This window comes from Garra rufa, chromosome 19 (assembly GCF_049309525.1).
Source record: "Garra rufa chromosome 19, GarRuf1.0, whole genome shotgun sequence".
NCBI classification, from domain to species: Eukaryota; Metazoa; Chordata; class Actinopteri; order Cypriniformes; family Cyprinidae; genus Garra; species Garra rufa.
The window spans coordinates 25967983-25982717 of NC_133379.1; the positions used below are offsets into that span (position 1 = coordinate 25967983).

The 14735-nt window shown below is 38.8% G+C and overlaps 1 protein-coding gene across 1 annotated transcript in view; it reads right to left on the bottom strand.

Moving 5' to 3' along the window:
* Positions 1 to 14735, bottom strand: part of tnksa (tankyrase, TRF1-interacting ankyrin-related ADP-ribose polymerase a) — a 154521-nt gene that overhangs the window by 138471 nt on the left and 1315 nt on the right. The window contains exon 2 of the mRNA XM_073824012.1: positions 13191 to 13415. Coding sequence (XP_073680113.1) covers positions 13191 to 13415 — 225 coding nt within the window. The remainder of the gene's footprint in view (positions 1 to 13190; positions 13416 to 14735) is intronic.

Consider the following 14735-nt stretch of genomic DNA (forward strand, 5'->3'; position numbering starts at 1 on the left):
CTAATGCTCTGTGACATTTTAAAATAACGTACTACACCTAACACGCGACACTCCACAATACGCGATAAAATGTATCTTTTCCATGTTATTCTGAGTTTTTGTTCTAACTAGGCGACACACAAAATTTCTATTTTAAAGCCTTGTTCAGACTGTCAACCCAAATCCGATTTTTACGCAAATCCGATTGAAATCTGATCATATTCAGGTAGTCTGAACAGCAACGAACTACATGAAATCCGATTTGATCAAATCCGTTTCGAGCTACATTCGTATGTGGTTTGGAATACTATTCAAATCGGATTCCTGGAAATCCTTTTCAGTCTGACCCCTCAGATAGGATTTGGCGAAGCTTTTTCACGTTTTCACGCCATGTAAAACGTAAACACGTCAGACGTTTTTGTGGAAAACATCATAAACGTCTTTGCAGAAACAAGCTTGCGTTGTTGCGAAGTCAAGCGGGAAAAGACAATATACGGCTAGTATACACACCTCTTTGTGTTTGGAAACCAGCGGAGACGGCAGCACAGAATAAATTTGCACATTCCAGCTTCCTGCCGCTGCTTTAGAAGATGAATATAATCCAGTGCAAAGGCAACGTTGTCATATCGCAAGACAACATCTATTTTGCAAACTGTATCGCTGTTATTGTCGATTTTAGCGTTGGCATTACAACACAAAGGCATTGACATAGAAACCAACGCACATTCCGTAAAACGCAAGAGTGCTTATGGACAGACAAATCGGATTTGAACAATTGCGATAGGACTGTGTGGACAGTCAGTTATTCAAATCCGATTCTATCCAGATATGGACAAAATCAGATTTGGGCTGACAGTCTGAATGAGGCTTAAGTGTCTAATGTGAGTTTGAATATCATTTTGCGTGACCTTTATAGCCATACTGAAAGCAACAACAGTTAGTTTACCTCAGATATTGAAAATAAAGACTTCTTTTAAAAACATTTTAATAAAATCATACTGACAAACCTTTGAATGACAGTGGCATTGACCATCATGTTGAGACCGTCTAAAACAACAAAGCATAAGCTTAACAAGAACGCTGTTCTCAAAACACTAGCGTTAAATCTTTGAAAGCTTGTGAAAAACCAAGTGTTTTGTTTGGATTTGTTTGTGAATCCTGGCAAAGAAGCTTGTACCTAAAAAGGGAGAGCAATCTTGCGTTGCGCGAGTATGATTGTGATGCTACTGCTATGCCGGTGACTCATAGGTCATCCATTTCTCATCAGAAAAACACAGTTTTGACAAGCATTAAACCTGTGTGAAATACACCACTGCATCAAGGGAGAACTGTGGGTTTGAGGCAAAAAATCATGGGCTGAGGAAAACGGCTTGGCTAAGAGGGAAGATACAGCTACCATCAGCCCTCTCAGTCAAATTAATATGCACTAAAGGCCCCACAGAGACTACATTTGCATACACTGGTGTCATGAAAGCACTTGAGCGGTGGCTGCCGTGGGGCGGGTGGGCACAGAGGGTTGGAAGTGTTGGAAGCACGACTGCGATGGGGTGATTAAAATTCGTTGGCGTGCTTATGACAGCTTGCCTATCCATCAGGCGACAGGCATCGAGGGGACATCATCGTAACCTCCGCGCTCCAGGCGGCCCCCCTCCCTACGAGATGCATCTACGCTGTCTGCATGCTTACACATACTTGAGTGCCAAAGAAATAATGCTAATTTGTTTGCCTGAATGTATTTATTTATTCAAAAATACACTGCATTTGATTGAATAAAGTCGTTTTTTTTCTTTGGGCACAATAAGTATTCTCGTAGCTTTGTAACATTGCGGTTGAACCACTGATGTCACATGGACTATTTTAACAATGTCCTTACTACCTTTCTAAGCCTTGAACATTGTGTTGCTGTCTATGCAGGGTCAGAAAGCTCTCGGATTTCATCAAAAATATCTTAATTTGTGTTCTGAAGATGAACGAAGGCTTTACAAGTTTGGAACGACATGACGGTGAGTAATTAATGACAGAATTTTCATTTTTGGACAAACTATCACTTTAAAGGATAAGTATTCTCAATACTTAGTGAGTTCAGTCCTCAGACGAGAAAGAACGACGGCGCGTAAGTGTCTACTTTAATACTATTTCACTAGGCGGTCGTTACTTAGAGTTGCTGCTAAAAGCACTTTGTCGTTTCTGTTTAATTACTTATTCCTAAGTATTAATTTTAAGCCGCTGTTCTCTTAAGCACTCTGTAGTTTCTATTCACTTATTGGTTAATATTAAATTTGAGCTGCTTCTAAAACGCACTCTGTAGTTTCTATTTACTTATTGGTTAATATTAATTTTGAGCTGCTTCTAAAACGCACTCTGTAGTTTCTATTTACTTATTGGTTAATATTAAATTTGAGCTGCTTCTAAAACGCACTCTGTAGTTTCTATTTACTTATTGGTTAATATTAAATTTGAGCTGCTTCTAAAACGCACTCTGTAGTTTCTATTCACTTATTCGTTAATATTAATTTTGAGCTGCTTCTTAAAGTACTCTGTTGTTCTATTTAATTATTCGTTTGTTTTATTTACATCTATTCACTGTTAGAAAAGGAGTGTTCTTCTGTTATTTGTCCTGCGATTGTTTTTGCTTTAAATTCTAGTTTTTATTGCAATCATTAAAATTGATAACTGAGCGTACGGCCAAGGGAAGCTTTTGTTTTTGTCATATCGTTCCCTTCTGGAGCTATTACAAGTGCGAAGCTGTTGCTTTTTGAGTTTCGATTGAGCCATTTTGCGTGCGGGCGAGACATTCGCGGCTCACTGAGCCTAGGAGGCGTCCCTAGCTTTTATCATTGAAGCACTGTTTGGTTGTCTATTTAACTGCGTCAGAACAGCTGACGCTGAAGCGTCAGCGGAAGCGTTCAGCCTCCTCGCGTGAAGACCGACGAAAGTAAAGACTGCGACTTTTCCTGCGCGACTTCTCCGAGCAACGACACCGACAACGCACTTAAGTACTCCTTTCCTTTATTTCACTCTTCTTTCTGTCCTCCTCTATCATGTGTTTCCAACTCATTCCGGTGGTCTCTTCACACCGCACTAATATCACACGCACACGCCGACGCAATATATCTAACCTGCGTCCTATCGACACTTCTTCCACTGAACCTTTCTCTTTCACGGTTGGACTCTGGAACTGTCAATCAGCTGTCAACAAATCTGACTTCATTTCAGCATTTTCTGTGCAATCTGGTTTGAGCATTCTAGGCTTGACTGAGACCTGGATTCGTCCAGAAGACTCTGCAACCCCAGCTGCTCTTTCTAATAACTTTTCCTTCTCTCACACCCCTCGTCAGACTGGAAGGGGTGGGGGGACGGGACTTCTTATTTCTAACAACTGGAAATACTCAACCCATTCTCCTCTATGCAATTATAGTTCATTTGAATCTCATACAATCACTGTAACATCTCCTATCGAACTCCACATTGTGGTAATCTACCGCCCTCCTACTCAACTTGGCATCTTCTTAGAAGAGCTGGATGGGCTGCTGTCCTCGTTTCCAGAGGATGGCAGCCCACTTCTAGTCTTTGGGGACCTCAACATTCACCTTGACAAACCCTATGCTGCTGACTTCAATTCACTTCTAGCCTCATTTGATCTACAACGTGTTATCACTACATGCACTCATAAATCTGGCAACCAACTTGATCTCATTTACATGCGAAATTGTATTTCAGACAATATTGTGGTCAAACCCCTACACATCTCTGACCACTTCTTCATTACATTTGACCTACATCTTGCTACTTGTGCACTCCCAACCCCTCTACCTGTTACTTTTAGAAGAAACCTACGCTCTCTCTCACACTCCCATCTTTCTTCTTTAGTATCCTCCTCCCTTCCCTCTCCTACTCACTTCTCATCCCTGGACACTAATGCAGCAACTGACACCTTATGCTCCACTATTACCTCCTGTCTAGATGCTATATGCCCTCTCTCCTCCAGGCCAGCACGATCTGCTCCGACAACCCCTTGGTTATCCGATGTTCTTCGTGAGCATCGTTCCAAACTTAGGGCAGCTGAGAGAAAATGGCACAAATCTAAGGATCCATCCGACCTCAGTATGTATCGGTCTATGCTCTCATCTTTCGCTACCCAAGTACATACAGCCAAATCTTCATACTTCCACAACAGGATCAACAATTCCCCGGACGCACGCAACCTTTTCAAAACATTTAATACACTGCTTTGTCCCCCTCCACCACCTCCCACAACTTCTATAACAGCTGATGATTTTGCCACATTTTTTACAGACAAAACTACATCGATCAATAATAAGTTCTCAGCTCCACACATACAGGAACTAAAATTGACCACAATCACGGCTGGAACCCCCCACTTCTCCTTCTGTCCTTGCTCGGAGGCAGAAGTAACCAAACTTTTCCTCTCCAGCCATCCGACGACATGTCCTTTAGATCCTATCCCCTCACACCTTCTCCAAGCAATCTCCCCTACAATCCTACCGGCGCTCACACACATCATCAACACATCTCTTCTCACAGGCACTTTTCCCACTACATTTAAGCAGGCCCGGGTAACCCCACTGCTCAAAAAACCTACACTTAACTCCTCACTCATAGACAACTACAGACCTGTCTCCCTCCTTCCATTCATAGCAAAAACACTGGAACGGGCTGTTTTCAACCAGCTATCCTTATTCCTCTCACAGAACAATCTACTGGACTCTAACCAATCAGGGTTCAGAAGCGGCCATTCAACTGAGACTGCGCTACTGTCTGTCACTGAAGCCTTGCGGACGGCAAAAGCTGAGTCCAAATCATCGGTACTCATCTTGCTGGACCTATCTGCAGCTTTTGACACTGTGAATTACCAGATCCTCCTGTCCACCCTCTCAATGCTGGGTATTACAGGGACTTCACTTCGCTGGTTCAAATCCTACCTCTCTGGTAGGTCTTTCAGAGTGGCCTGGGGAGGCGAGGTATCCAAAACTCATCAACTGGTCACTGGGGTTCCTCAGGGTTCAGTTCTTGGACCTCTCCTCTTCTCCATATACACTACATCTCTGGGCCCCATCATACAGGCACATGGCTTCTCCTACCATTGCTATGCTGATGACACACAGCTCTATCTTTCTTTCAAACCAGACGATCCATCGGTAGCTGCACGGATCTCAGGTTGCCTAGCGGATATCTCTGCATGGATGAAGGAACACCATCTACAGCTCAATCTAGCAAAGACGGAACTCCTTATCTTTCCTGCCACTCCATCTCTACAGCATGACTTCTCCATCCAGTTAGGTTCATCAACAATTACCCCATCAACTTCAGCCAGAAATCTGGGTGTTATCTTTGACAACCAACTGACTTTTAAAGACCACATAGCTAAGACCGCTCGATCTTGCAGGTTTGCATTGTACAACATCAGAAAGATCAGGCCCTTCCTAACAGAGCATGCTACACAACTCCTCGTCCAGGCCCTGGTCATTTCCAGGCTGGACTACTGCAATGCTCTTTTAGCTGGTCTTCCAGCATGTACAATCAAGCCTCTACAAATGATTCAGAATGCAGCAGCACGACTGGTCTTCAACGAGCCCAAAAAGGCCCATGTTACACCTCTCTTCATATCCCTGCACTGGCTACCGGTTACAGCACGCATCAAATTCAAGACACTGATGCTGGCCTATAGGACAGCCACCGGATCATCACCTGCCTACCTCCATTCACTACTACACATCTACACTCCTTCCAGAAGACTGAGATCCTCTAGTGAAAGACGCCTCATTGTACCACCACAGAGAGGTATTAAATCACTGTCCAGAACATTCTCGTTCAACGTTCCTGCCTGGTGGAATGATCTTCCCACCCCTATCCGGAATGCAGACTCCTTAACAGCTTTCAAACGACTGCTGAAAACCCATCTTTTTCGACACTATCTGACTCAATAAAAAAAAAAAAAAAAAAAAAAAAAAAAAAAAAATCCTCCCTTCTAGCCTGTTTTTCCTCTCTTTCTTGATCTTCTCCTTCTAGCCTGCACTCTTCTAACAACGCCTGATATATGGTATTTTTGAACACTTCCTATGTTGATCTGCCTCCTTAGGATGAATCACTTGTTGTATTCCCAATTGTAAGTCGCTTTGGATAAAAGCGTCGGCTAAATGAATAAATGTAAATGTAAATGTAAATGTAAAGGGATAGTTCACCCAAAAATGAAAATTTGATGTTTATCTGCTTACCCCCAATGCATCCAAGATGTAGGTGACTTTGTCTCCTCAGAAAAACACAAACGAAGATTTTTAACGAAAACCGGTGCAGTCTGCCAGCCTTATCATGAACGTGGATGGGCACCAAACCTTTAAAAGTAAACAAAAACATGCACAGACAAATCCAAATTACACCCTGCGGCTCGTGATGATGCATTGATGTCTTAAGACACGAAACGATCGGTTTTTGCGAGAAACTGAACAGTATTTATTTCATTTTTTACCTTTGATACACAGCCACGTCCATCTGTCATGAGCACGAGTTTGGCATCAGTAACGTCACATGAGCACGCGCTCTAGCGTAGAATACGCAAACGCCGTAAGGGGAAATCAGTGAAAAGTCCCGGATGATCTTTTAGCTTTAAATCGGTTTAAACAATCAGGATACGCGCAAGTAATTACTATTTTGAATAGCCGCTATACCCACAATCTCTGTGCACTGTGTAAACAATGAGTGTGTCGTATACATGCGACAGATCGCTTACAGAGTTTGCGTATTCTACTCCAGAGCGCGTTCACATGTCACAAGCCGGATGATGATCTCGTGCACATGACAGATGGACGTGGCTGTGTATCAAAGGTAAAAAATGATATAAATACTGTTCAGTTTCTCACAAAAACCGATCGTTTCGTGTCTTAGGACATCAATGTATCGTCACGAGCCGCAGGGTGTAATTTGGATTTGTCTGTGCATGCTTTTGTTTACTTTTAAAGGTTTGGTGCCCATCCACGTCCATGATAAGGCTGGCAGACTGCATCGGTTTTCACTAAAAATCTTCGTTTGTGTTTTTCTGAGGAAACAAAGTCACCTACATCTTGGATGCCCTGGGGGTAAGCAGATAAACATCAAATTTTCATTTTTGGGTGAACTATCCCTTTAAGGCTGCTCTGTACCAGCTCAAGATCCAGTGTAAAAGACACAATGCTGCATCAAAGCCAGACTAAATTATGCCTTCTCATATCCACCTTAGCATCTAGTATCAAAATATAAGTGTAAAGACACTTAAATGCAGCTTCAGAAGAACTTCTGTGCCGCCTGTGCAGATAATTTGACTTTATGACTATAATGATCGTTAAAATGTCATGTGGTGCAACCATCTCAAAAATATGTTAATATTTTTTAAATAATAGTTTATGACACTTGTAAAAAAAATACTTCCACCTTGATTTTTAAAAAAATAAATAATGTTTTAATATTTAAGGTGTGTACACTCATTTATTACACTAAATGACTTTTTTAAAGTTAGCAGACCTAAACTTTTCTTTAAAAGTAGGAATGCAATGAAAATTTGGCATTTTCAGTATTTGGCACAAAGAGAAAAACAGCCAAAAAGATTAGCTAAATAAAAATAATATTTAACATAAACATTTTCTGTCTCTTTTCATTGCTTTACTTTAAAAAAGGGGGGGGGGGGGGGGAGAAAAAGAAGTGTGGTTATTTTATTGGCTTTTTTTTTAAATTCAGAGTTAAATTAAAAAGATTTACAAAATTATTTTTTATTTTGATATTATAATAAATAATTACTCAAAAGCATTTCAATAAATAAATAAAAATATTGTTTTTTGTACAGTTTATCGACTATCATGGCTCATCTTATTTATGGCATGTTAATTACAGCATTGCCGCAAAAAAATTTAAAATTAAAATTAAAAAAATCTAGAAAATAAGAAATATCTACATCAACCAGAAAAAAATAGTTAAAAAAAGTTAATTTTTATTTTATTTTATTATTTTTTATGTAGTAAGGGGGCATTAAATTGACCAAAAATTACAATAATGACATTAATAATTTTACATTTTTATATCACAAATATATTAAGCAGCACAACTGTTTTCAACACTTATAATAAGAAGAAATGTTTCTTATACAGCAAATCAGTATAGTAAAGAATTGTGTGAAACTGAAGACCGGAGTAATGGTTGCTGTAAATGTTGCTTTGCCATCACAGAAATAAATTACATTTTAAAAAGTGTTATTTTAATAATTAATAATTATATGTTGTAAAAAGAATTCACAATAGCACTGTTTTCGCTGTATTTTTGATCAAATTTCGGCCAAGTGGATCCAGAATTTTCAGTTCAGAATTTTTATTTGGTGCATTCCTATTTAAAAGAGAATAAAACAATGTTTAAAGTACATTTAAAAAATGTGGTACATGTACATTTTTATAAGACTTTTTCATTTCACCTTTTTGTCATTAACTCTAGAAGATGTTCTTAAAAAATAATGATTACAATGTGAAAACTCACATATAAAACAAAGTACATTACTTTCTTTATCATGTACATTCTTTTATGTCACTGACCCTGAAATAAACATGCGAAAATATGTGCTCATAATACAAATGAAAAACATTCAGAACTGACAGCATTAAAACAGGTGCCGAGACCTACAGTTGGTCACAAGGACCTTCTGAATAAACAACAGCTAGTAATTGGTGGTTGGAGTGTGATCAGCAGAGTAAGGTAATTACGACCGAACACTGAGAGGGCCGATTAACTGAGAGCTTCAGAGAGAACATGGGTGCTTGGGTTAATGCATAACCATGTACAAATCCCTGCTGTTCTAACAGCATTCAGAGACTCTCGCATTCACGCATATATCAGACGCAGCCATCTCTGCAAGCTGCCATTCATTAAATTTCTCGACATACTTAGACAACGGTGAAAATGGCCATTAGTGCCAAGTGAAATCATTAGCAATTTGATAAACCCAGAAGGGAATGGAAGAAATGACTCGCAGGGCTTACAAACATGCACACGGGCACGTACAAATAATATCCGGGACTGAAGGTGTGTGCTGTGGACGTTTGTGATTAATCAATTTATTGATTGTTAATTTTATCCCTAGCGTGTGCAATACCGGTTAGCCGCATTGAAAAATAAGAGTGGATGGTTACAGCTCAAGGCTACGAAAGTAGGGAGATCAAACTTGTTCATCCGGTAAAAGAGTCAGGAGCAAGGTGGAGAGGCAGAAATAAAAATTAAAACATGCTGTCACCATTATCGTCATCCATCTTTGAGGCAAGGAATGACGGCACGACCTCTAATTTCAAAAAGCCCCCCTGCAGCTTTGGGCTGATGGGCACAAAAATTAATGAGTGGAGGCCAGCAGCAATCCTAATTAGCAGAGGAGATGCTTATTATTTATTCATTATAAAACAAAGGGCAAAGGTGACAACACTTGTTGGGTGCCAAAAGGATTAGGAGGGAAAAAAGCTTCTAAAGGGGAAAAAATAGCCAAGTGCTGTTTATTATTCACACACACACACACACACACACACACACACACACACACACTACTTTTCATAAGATTGGGAAAAGCTAAACAGCAATGCTGCATTAAATTGATCACAAGTGGACTTGCACAATTAATCGTTAAAAGATCCGATCTTGATTTAAACTCCCACGCAATCTTAATTCTAAATGAAAATGATTAAACCTTTGACAAAGTCATATCAGAACATTCAATCTTGTGTTTGCAGTGCCGAATCATTATCACAAAGGTATTGAGATAAAAGTTTGCAGTTTGTATATAAACACTGATGTCTCTGATGAATCATCCTTTGAAAGTAATTTCCGCTTCAAATTGGCACTTCGAATAATGTTTGTTGATTACAATGTTGACGAATGCCATTGTTTGCCATTGAATCATTTATTTAAGTGATTCATTCAAAGACACTGATTCATTCAATAATGAACCAAGTAAAGTATTTACAAGTGAGTCATTTAATTATTCATTCAAACAATTAAAAAAATTTAATTAATTCAAAAAATTTTGAATAGAATGAGGCAATTGGCCCTTCACAGGGAGTTAGACTGACAGGCAATCTGACCAATCATGTCGTCGAATCTGTCATTTTTGTCCGACAAACAAACCAGACAGGAAAGTCAATTAACGTCATTGGACTTGAACTTGAAAAATGGTGTGTATTTATGTCTTTCCGCGTTTGATACCTTCTGATGTTCATTCGTGTTTATTTTGTGCTATAACTAGTAATAGATGAGATGATCAGTTCACGTGGCATTTTAACTGAGGCACTCCAGCGATCTGTTACGACATTTTAAAGTGCCAAAAATGGTATTTATTGTTTGAATTTCATACAAAATGACCAAATTTGAAAGCAGAGACTTTGTTTCATACTAGGGGCCAATCGATTATCTGTCTAGCCGATTATCTGTACCGATATTAAGCATTTTTATGGTTACTGGCAATTATCCTTATCAATATTAAGCAATTTTATGGTTTTGAATTTCATACAAAATGACTAACTTTGAAAGCTGAGCTGTTTCATACTAGGGGTCGCCCGATTATTGATCTGATGTTAAGCATTTTTATGGTTATCTGCATTTATTGTTTATCGTTATTAAGCATTTTCATGATTATCAGTATTTATTGTTTGAATTTCGTACAAAAATGACAAATTTTAAAAGCTGAGACTTTGTTTCATACTAGGGTTCGACCGATTATCGGTCTGGCCAATAATCATACTAGGGGTTAACCTATTATCAACCTGGCCGATTACCTGAGCCAATATTAAGCATTTTTATGGTTATCAATATTTATCGATTATTGATAGAAAGCATTTTTACTGGTATTTATTGTTTGAATTTTGTACAAAATGACCAAATTTGAAAGCTGACACTTTGTCTTCATACTAGTGTTTGACCGATTATCGGCCTGTGCCGATATTAAGCATTTTTTGGTTATCAGTATCGGTCATTTTTAAAACCAATTTACTGATAAAATAATTAAAAAACATTTGAATAAAGTTTTTGTCAGAGCCCTTGTTATTCTCAATTTTGACATTAAATTTCATTTTTACACTAGACATATTTATCAGTTCAAAGTATTGGTTATCGGTCTACTTGATCTGTAATAATCGGTATCGTCTCTGAAAAACATTTATCGGGCGACCCCTATTTCATTTCAAAATAACCTGCTCTGTCTTGTCTGTTGTCAGTTTCCTCTTTGCTCTGCAACGTTTTTTCCCCCCACTGTGTGAGAACTTGATGTATGGCATGTGAACACCAAGGCTTGTTATTTTGCTTAGTTCAGAATTGTGGGAAAATCATGATTTCTATTTGAAACAAAAAAATATTAATCGCGCCATTCTAATCTATATCAAATCCTGAAATAAGCCAGATCACAATTTCCACAAAAATATTAAGCGCCAAAACTGTTTTCAACTTCAACAATAAGAAACATTTCTTAAGCTCCAAATCAGCATTTTAGAATGATTTCTAAAGGATCATGTGACACTGAAGACTAGAGAAGACTAATGAGTGCAGAAAATCAGCTTTGCCATCACAGGAATGGATTATGTTTTATATTTATATATTCATTTTAAATTTGTATTTTAAAATAAAACAGAAGTTATTTTAAATTATAATAAAATTTCACAATGTTACTGTTTTTATTGTATTTATTATTAAACAAATACAGCCTTTCCCTTCAAAACGTTTGAACGTGAAGTGTGTGAATGTATGTTTGTGCATAAAAATTGGAACTAATACATGTTTTAAAATGGTGCTCATGCACAAACATAAAAAAGTGGCCAAAATGTCTGTCTAGTGCAGGATTATTTTAATAAACTAAAATAAATAAATAGAAAAGCTAATTAAAAACCATTCAACTGTTCCATTGCATGGTAACAGAATATAACCAAAGCCATCCTGTCTGAACTTAAACACACCTTCTGGTTAAGGCATGTCCAAACATCCTGGTAAAGCTAAATGTTTCTTTTGGTCTTCAGTTACTGGCTCTATCAAAACCAAACCAAGCCTGAGGATTAAGAACAATTAGGGCGTCAACCAGAGATGACGGCAACAATCAAGACATTGAACAGAGGTTGCCTAGTAGGCATTAAAGCAATGGATAATAACAAAAAACAAACCAACTGCTTTGCCCGCATCAGCAAACATCTACAACTTGAACCAACGTCCCTCTAAGGCCTATCTTGCAGAATGTTATGATCAGTACTGAATCAGAAATATCTCAAGGACAGAAGTTTTATTTCCAGCATGAGCTACTCCAGACTGATGTATAAAAATGGGAGGTCTACTTGTACATGGAATGACTCGGCCTGTCTAAAGCTCTCCAAAATAATTTTTCTGATGAACAAGCGCAAAAGATAAAAGCCAGAGAACATCTATTTCAATCTGAAAAGATTGAGAGATGTGAAATTACATACGTGTCCTCAGGCCTCTGAATTCTCCCTAAGATTGTGCAGATAATTCTTATCTCAAAGTTTTTAAATTGGAAATTTTCTTCCATTTAATTGGATTATGCTAAAAAAGTAGCAAGTGGCACTCTGGATAAGATTGCCTTGAGCAGAAGAGTGCTTTTTGAACAAATTCAGATAACTAAAAAAAAAAAAGAAATAAAACACACACACACACAATCCGAATACAATTTTATAAACCTTTTTTATTTCAGAAACAAACTTAGACGCAAACCCGCAGCCTAATTAGGTAAAACACAGACTGGGAAGCACATCAAGCAGATTATTTCATGATCTGCCCATTGTGATGCAGGAAACAGAAGCCCGAAATGTTGAACGACATTCCACTGCCACATTATTGGCCCTCTTCACCCCTCAGATGCAATGTTAAATTTTCTCATGAATACCAAGCAGTAAAGATCTGATTAATGACTGAGCGCTGCGTAATAGCGTCAGTCACGGCAGCTAATCAAGAAGAATGCCACATGATTAACCCTTATTGAGAACTGTTCCTCAGGCAAAACACAGGAAAAATTAAAGCCATACATCTTCAGAATTCACTAAGGCGAAATTGTACCATTCGTCTCCTCCATCTACAAAGCGGACATGTTCCACATCCCAATCCAAACCAACACTCTCAACTCGAGAAACAGGATGCATTAGCCAGCTTTTCAGATGATATAGCATTGTCATCAACGTAGATACAGAAGAGGAGGAACTTACCAATGCATACGTCAATTTTGCCCTTGATGGCGGCTTCATGCAGCGGAGTGTAATTCCAGTTGTCTCTGGCATTGGGATCGGCTCCTTGACAAAGCAACAAGCTGACCACCTCGGCGTGACCGAAAGAACAGGCGTTGTGCAGCGGGATCAAACCGCCATCGTCTCGCGCATGCACATTCGCCCCCGTCTGCAGGAGATGTTCCACAACATCTTTCCTTCCAAAACCTGCAAGACAAAACTATTGGTTAATCGAGCTCTTTTATCTCTACAAAGTTTACAACGTGCATATCAGTCATGCCTACCAAGAAAATCATTTCACACTTGACTGTCAAATCTTATCTATGATTTTAGTCATGATATGAAAACCTGTTTCAACAGAAAACTACTTCATTTCGGTTTGTTTTGGTTACAAAGACTGCTACTGGATATAAAGAGGAAGGAAATAAACCAGTTTCCCACAGTAGACTACAACTGTGATTAATATGTGTGTGCAAGAGGATCATTCAATAATTTTATTGATGAAATGCATTATAAGCATCTTATAAGCAATGATGACATGCTTATCCCAACAAGAAATTTATTTGTAGGCTTCAGGAATTACACCCATCCATTAAATGTCTTGGCAAGTGCAGTTTTCCTTTCTGTGTGGACATATTTCCTACTGCAACAGGAAGCTGGGGCGGGACATATCAAATGTCTCCTTCATTTGTTTAAAAACTGCCTCTAAACAACCGCACATAGACTAAAATTCACAATTTTGATATTTTTTAAGATATTCAGCCATTTGTGATTACTGGATCAGGACTTCAACAATTTGCATTTACAAAAAGTGATTTCTAATTAAGAATAAAATGAAGACTGAACATTTTATTAATTTGGAAAACAGTTTAAAACCTCCTTGCATACCTGTCAAGTATCCCGTTTTGGCCGGGAAAGTCCCGTATTTTACCCTTCTTTCCCGCCATCCTCCCGTAATAGTATTTTCCCGTAAATCTCCCGTATTTTAACTAGTGATGTGTCGTTCGCGAACGAGTCGGCTCTAAGAGCCAATTCTTTGTAGCGAACGAGAAGAACCGACTCCCGTCGGGGAGAGCCGAATCTTCCGCAGTAAGTAGGGGCGGGATCGTACCATTATGTGAAAGAAGGAAAGGGGGTGCGTGCTTTAAAGATAGCGAGTGTAGTGGTACAGGCCAGGTACACAGAGCGACAGAGAGAAGGGGGGGAGACGGCATTAAATGCGAGTACATTGGGAGAAAGTGAAAAAATGAGTGAAAAACGAAAAAGCAGCATCTGGCTGCATTTCAATGATGTTGGAGACTGCAAAGCTGGGTGCAGACGCCTGGTTAAGGTAATGGTAGGAAGACTTTGCATTGTTGCAACATCGGTGCCCTCAGAGAGAGTCTTCTCAAAAACAGGACAAATAATTACAGAGAGGAGAAATCGCATCAGCCCATCCAAGCTGAGGCATCTCATATTTCTCAATGCCAACCTGCACTAAAGACAAAAGTGTTTTGTTATATATGTTTATTATATATGTTAAGACTT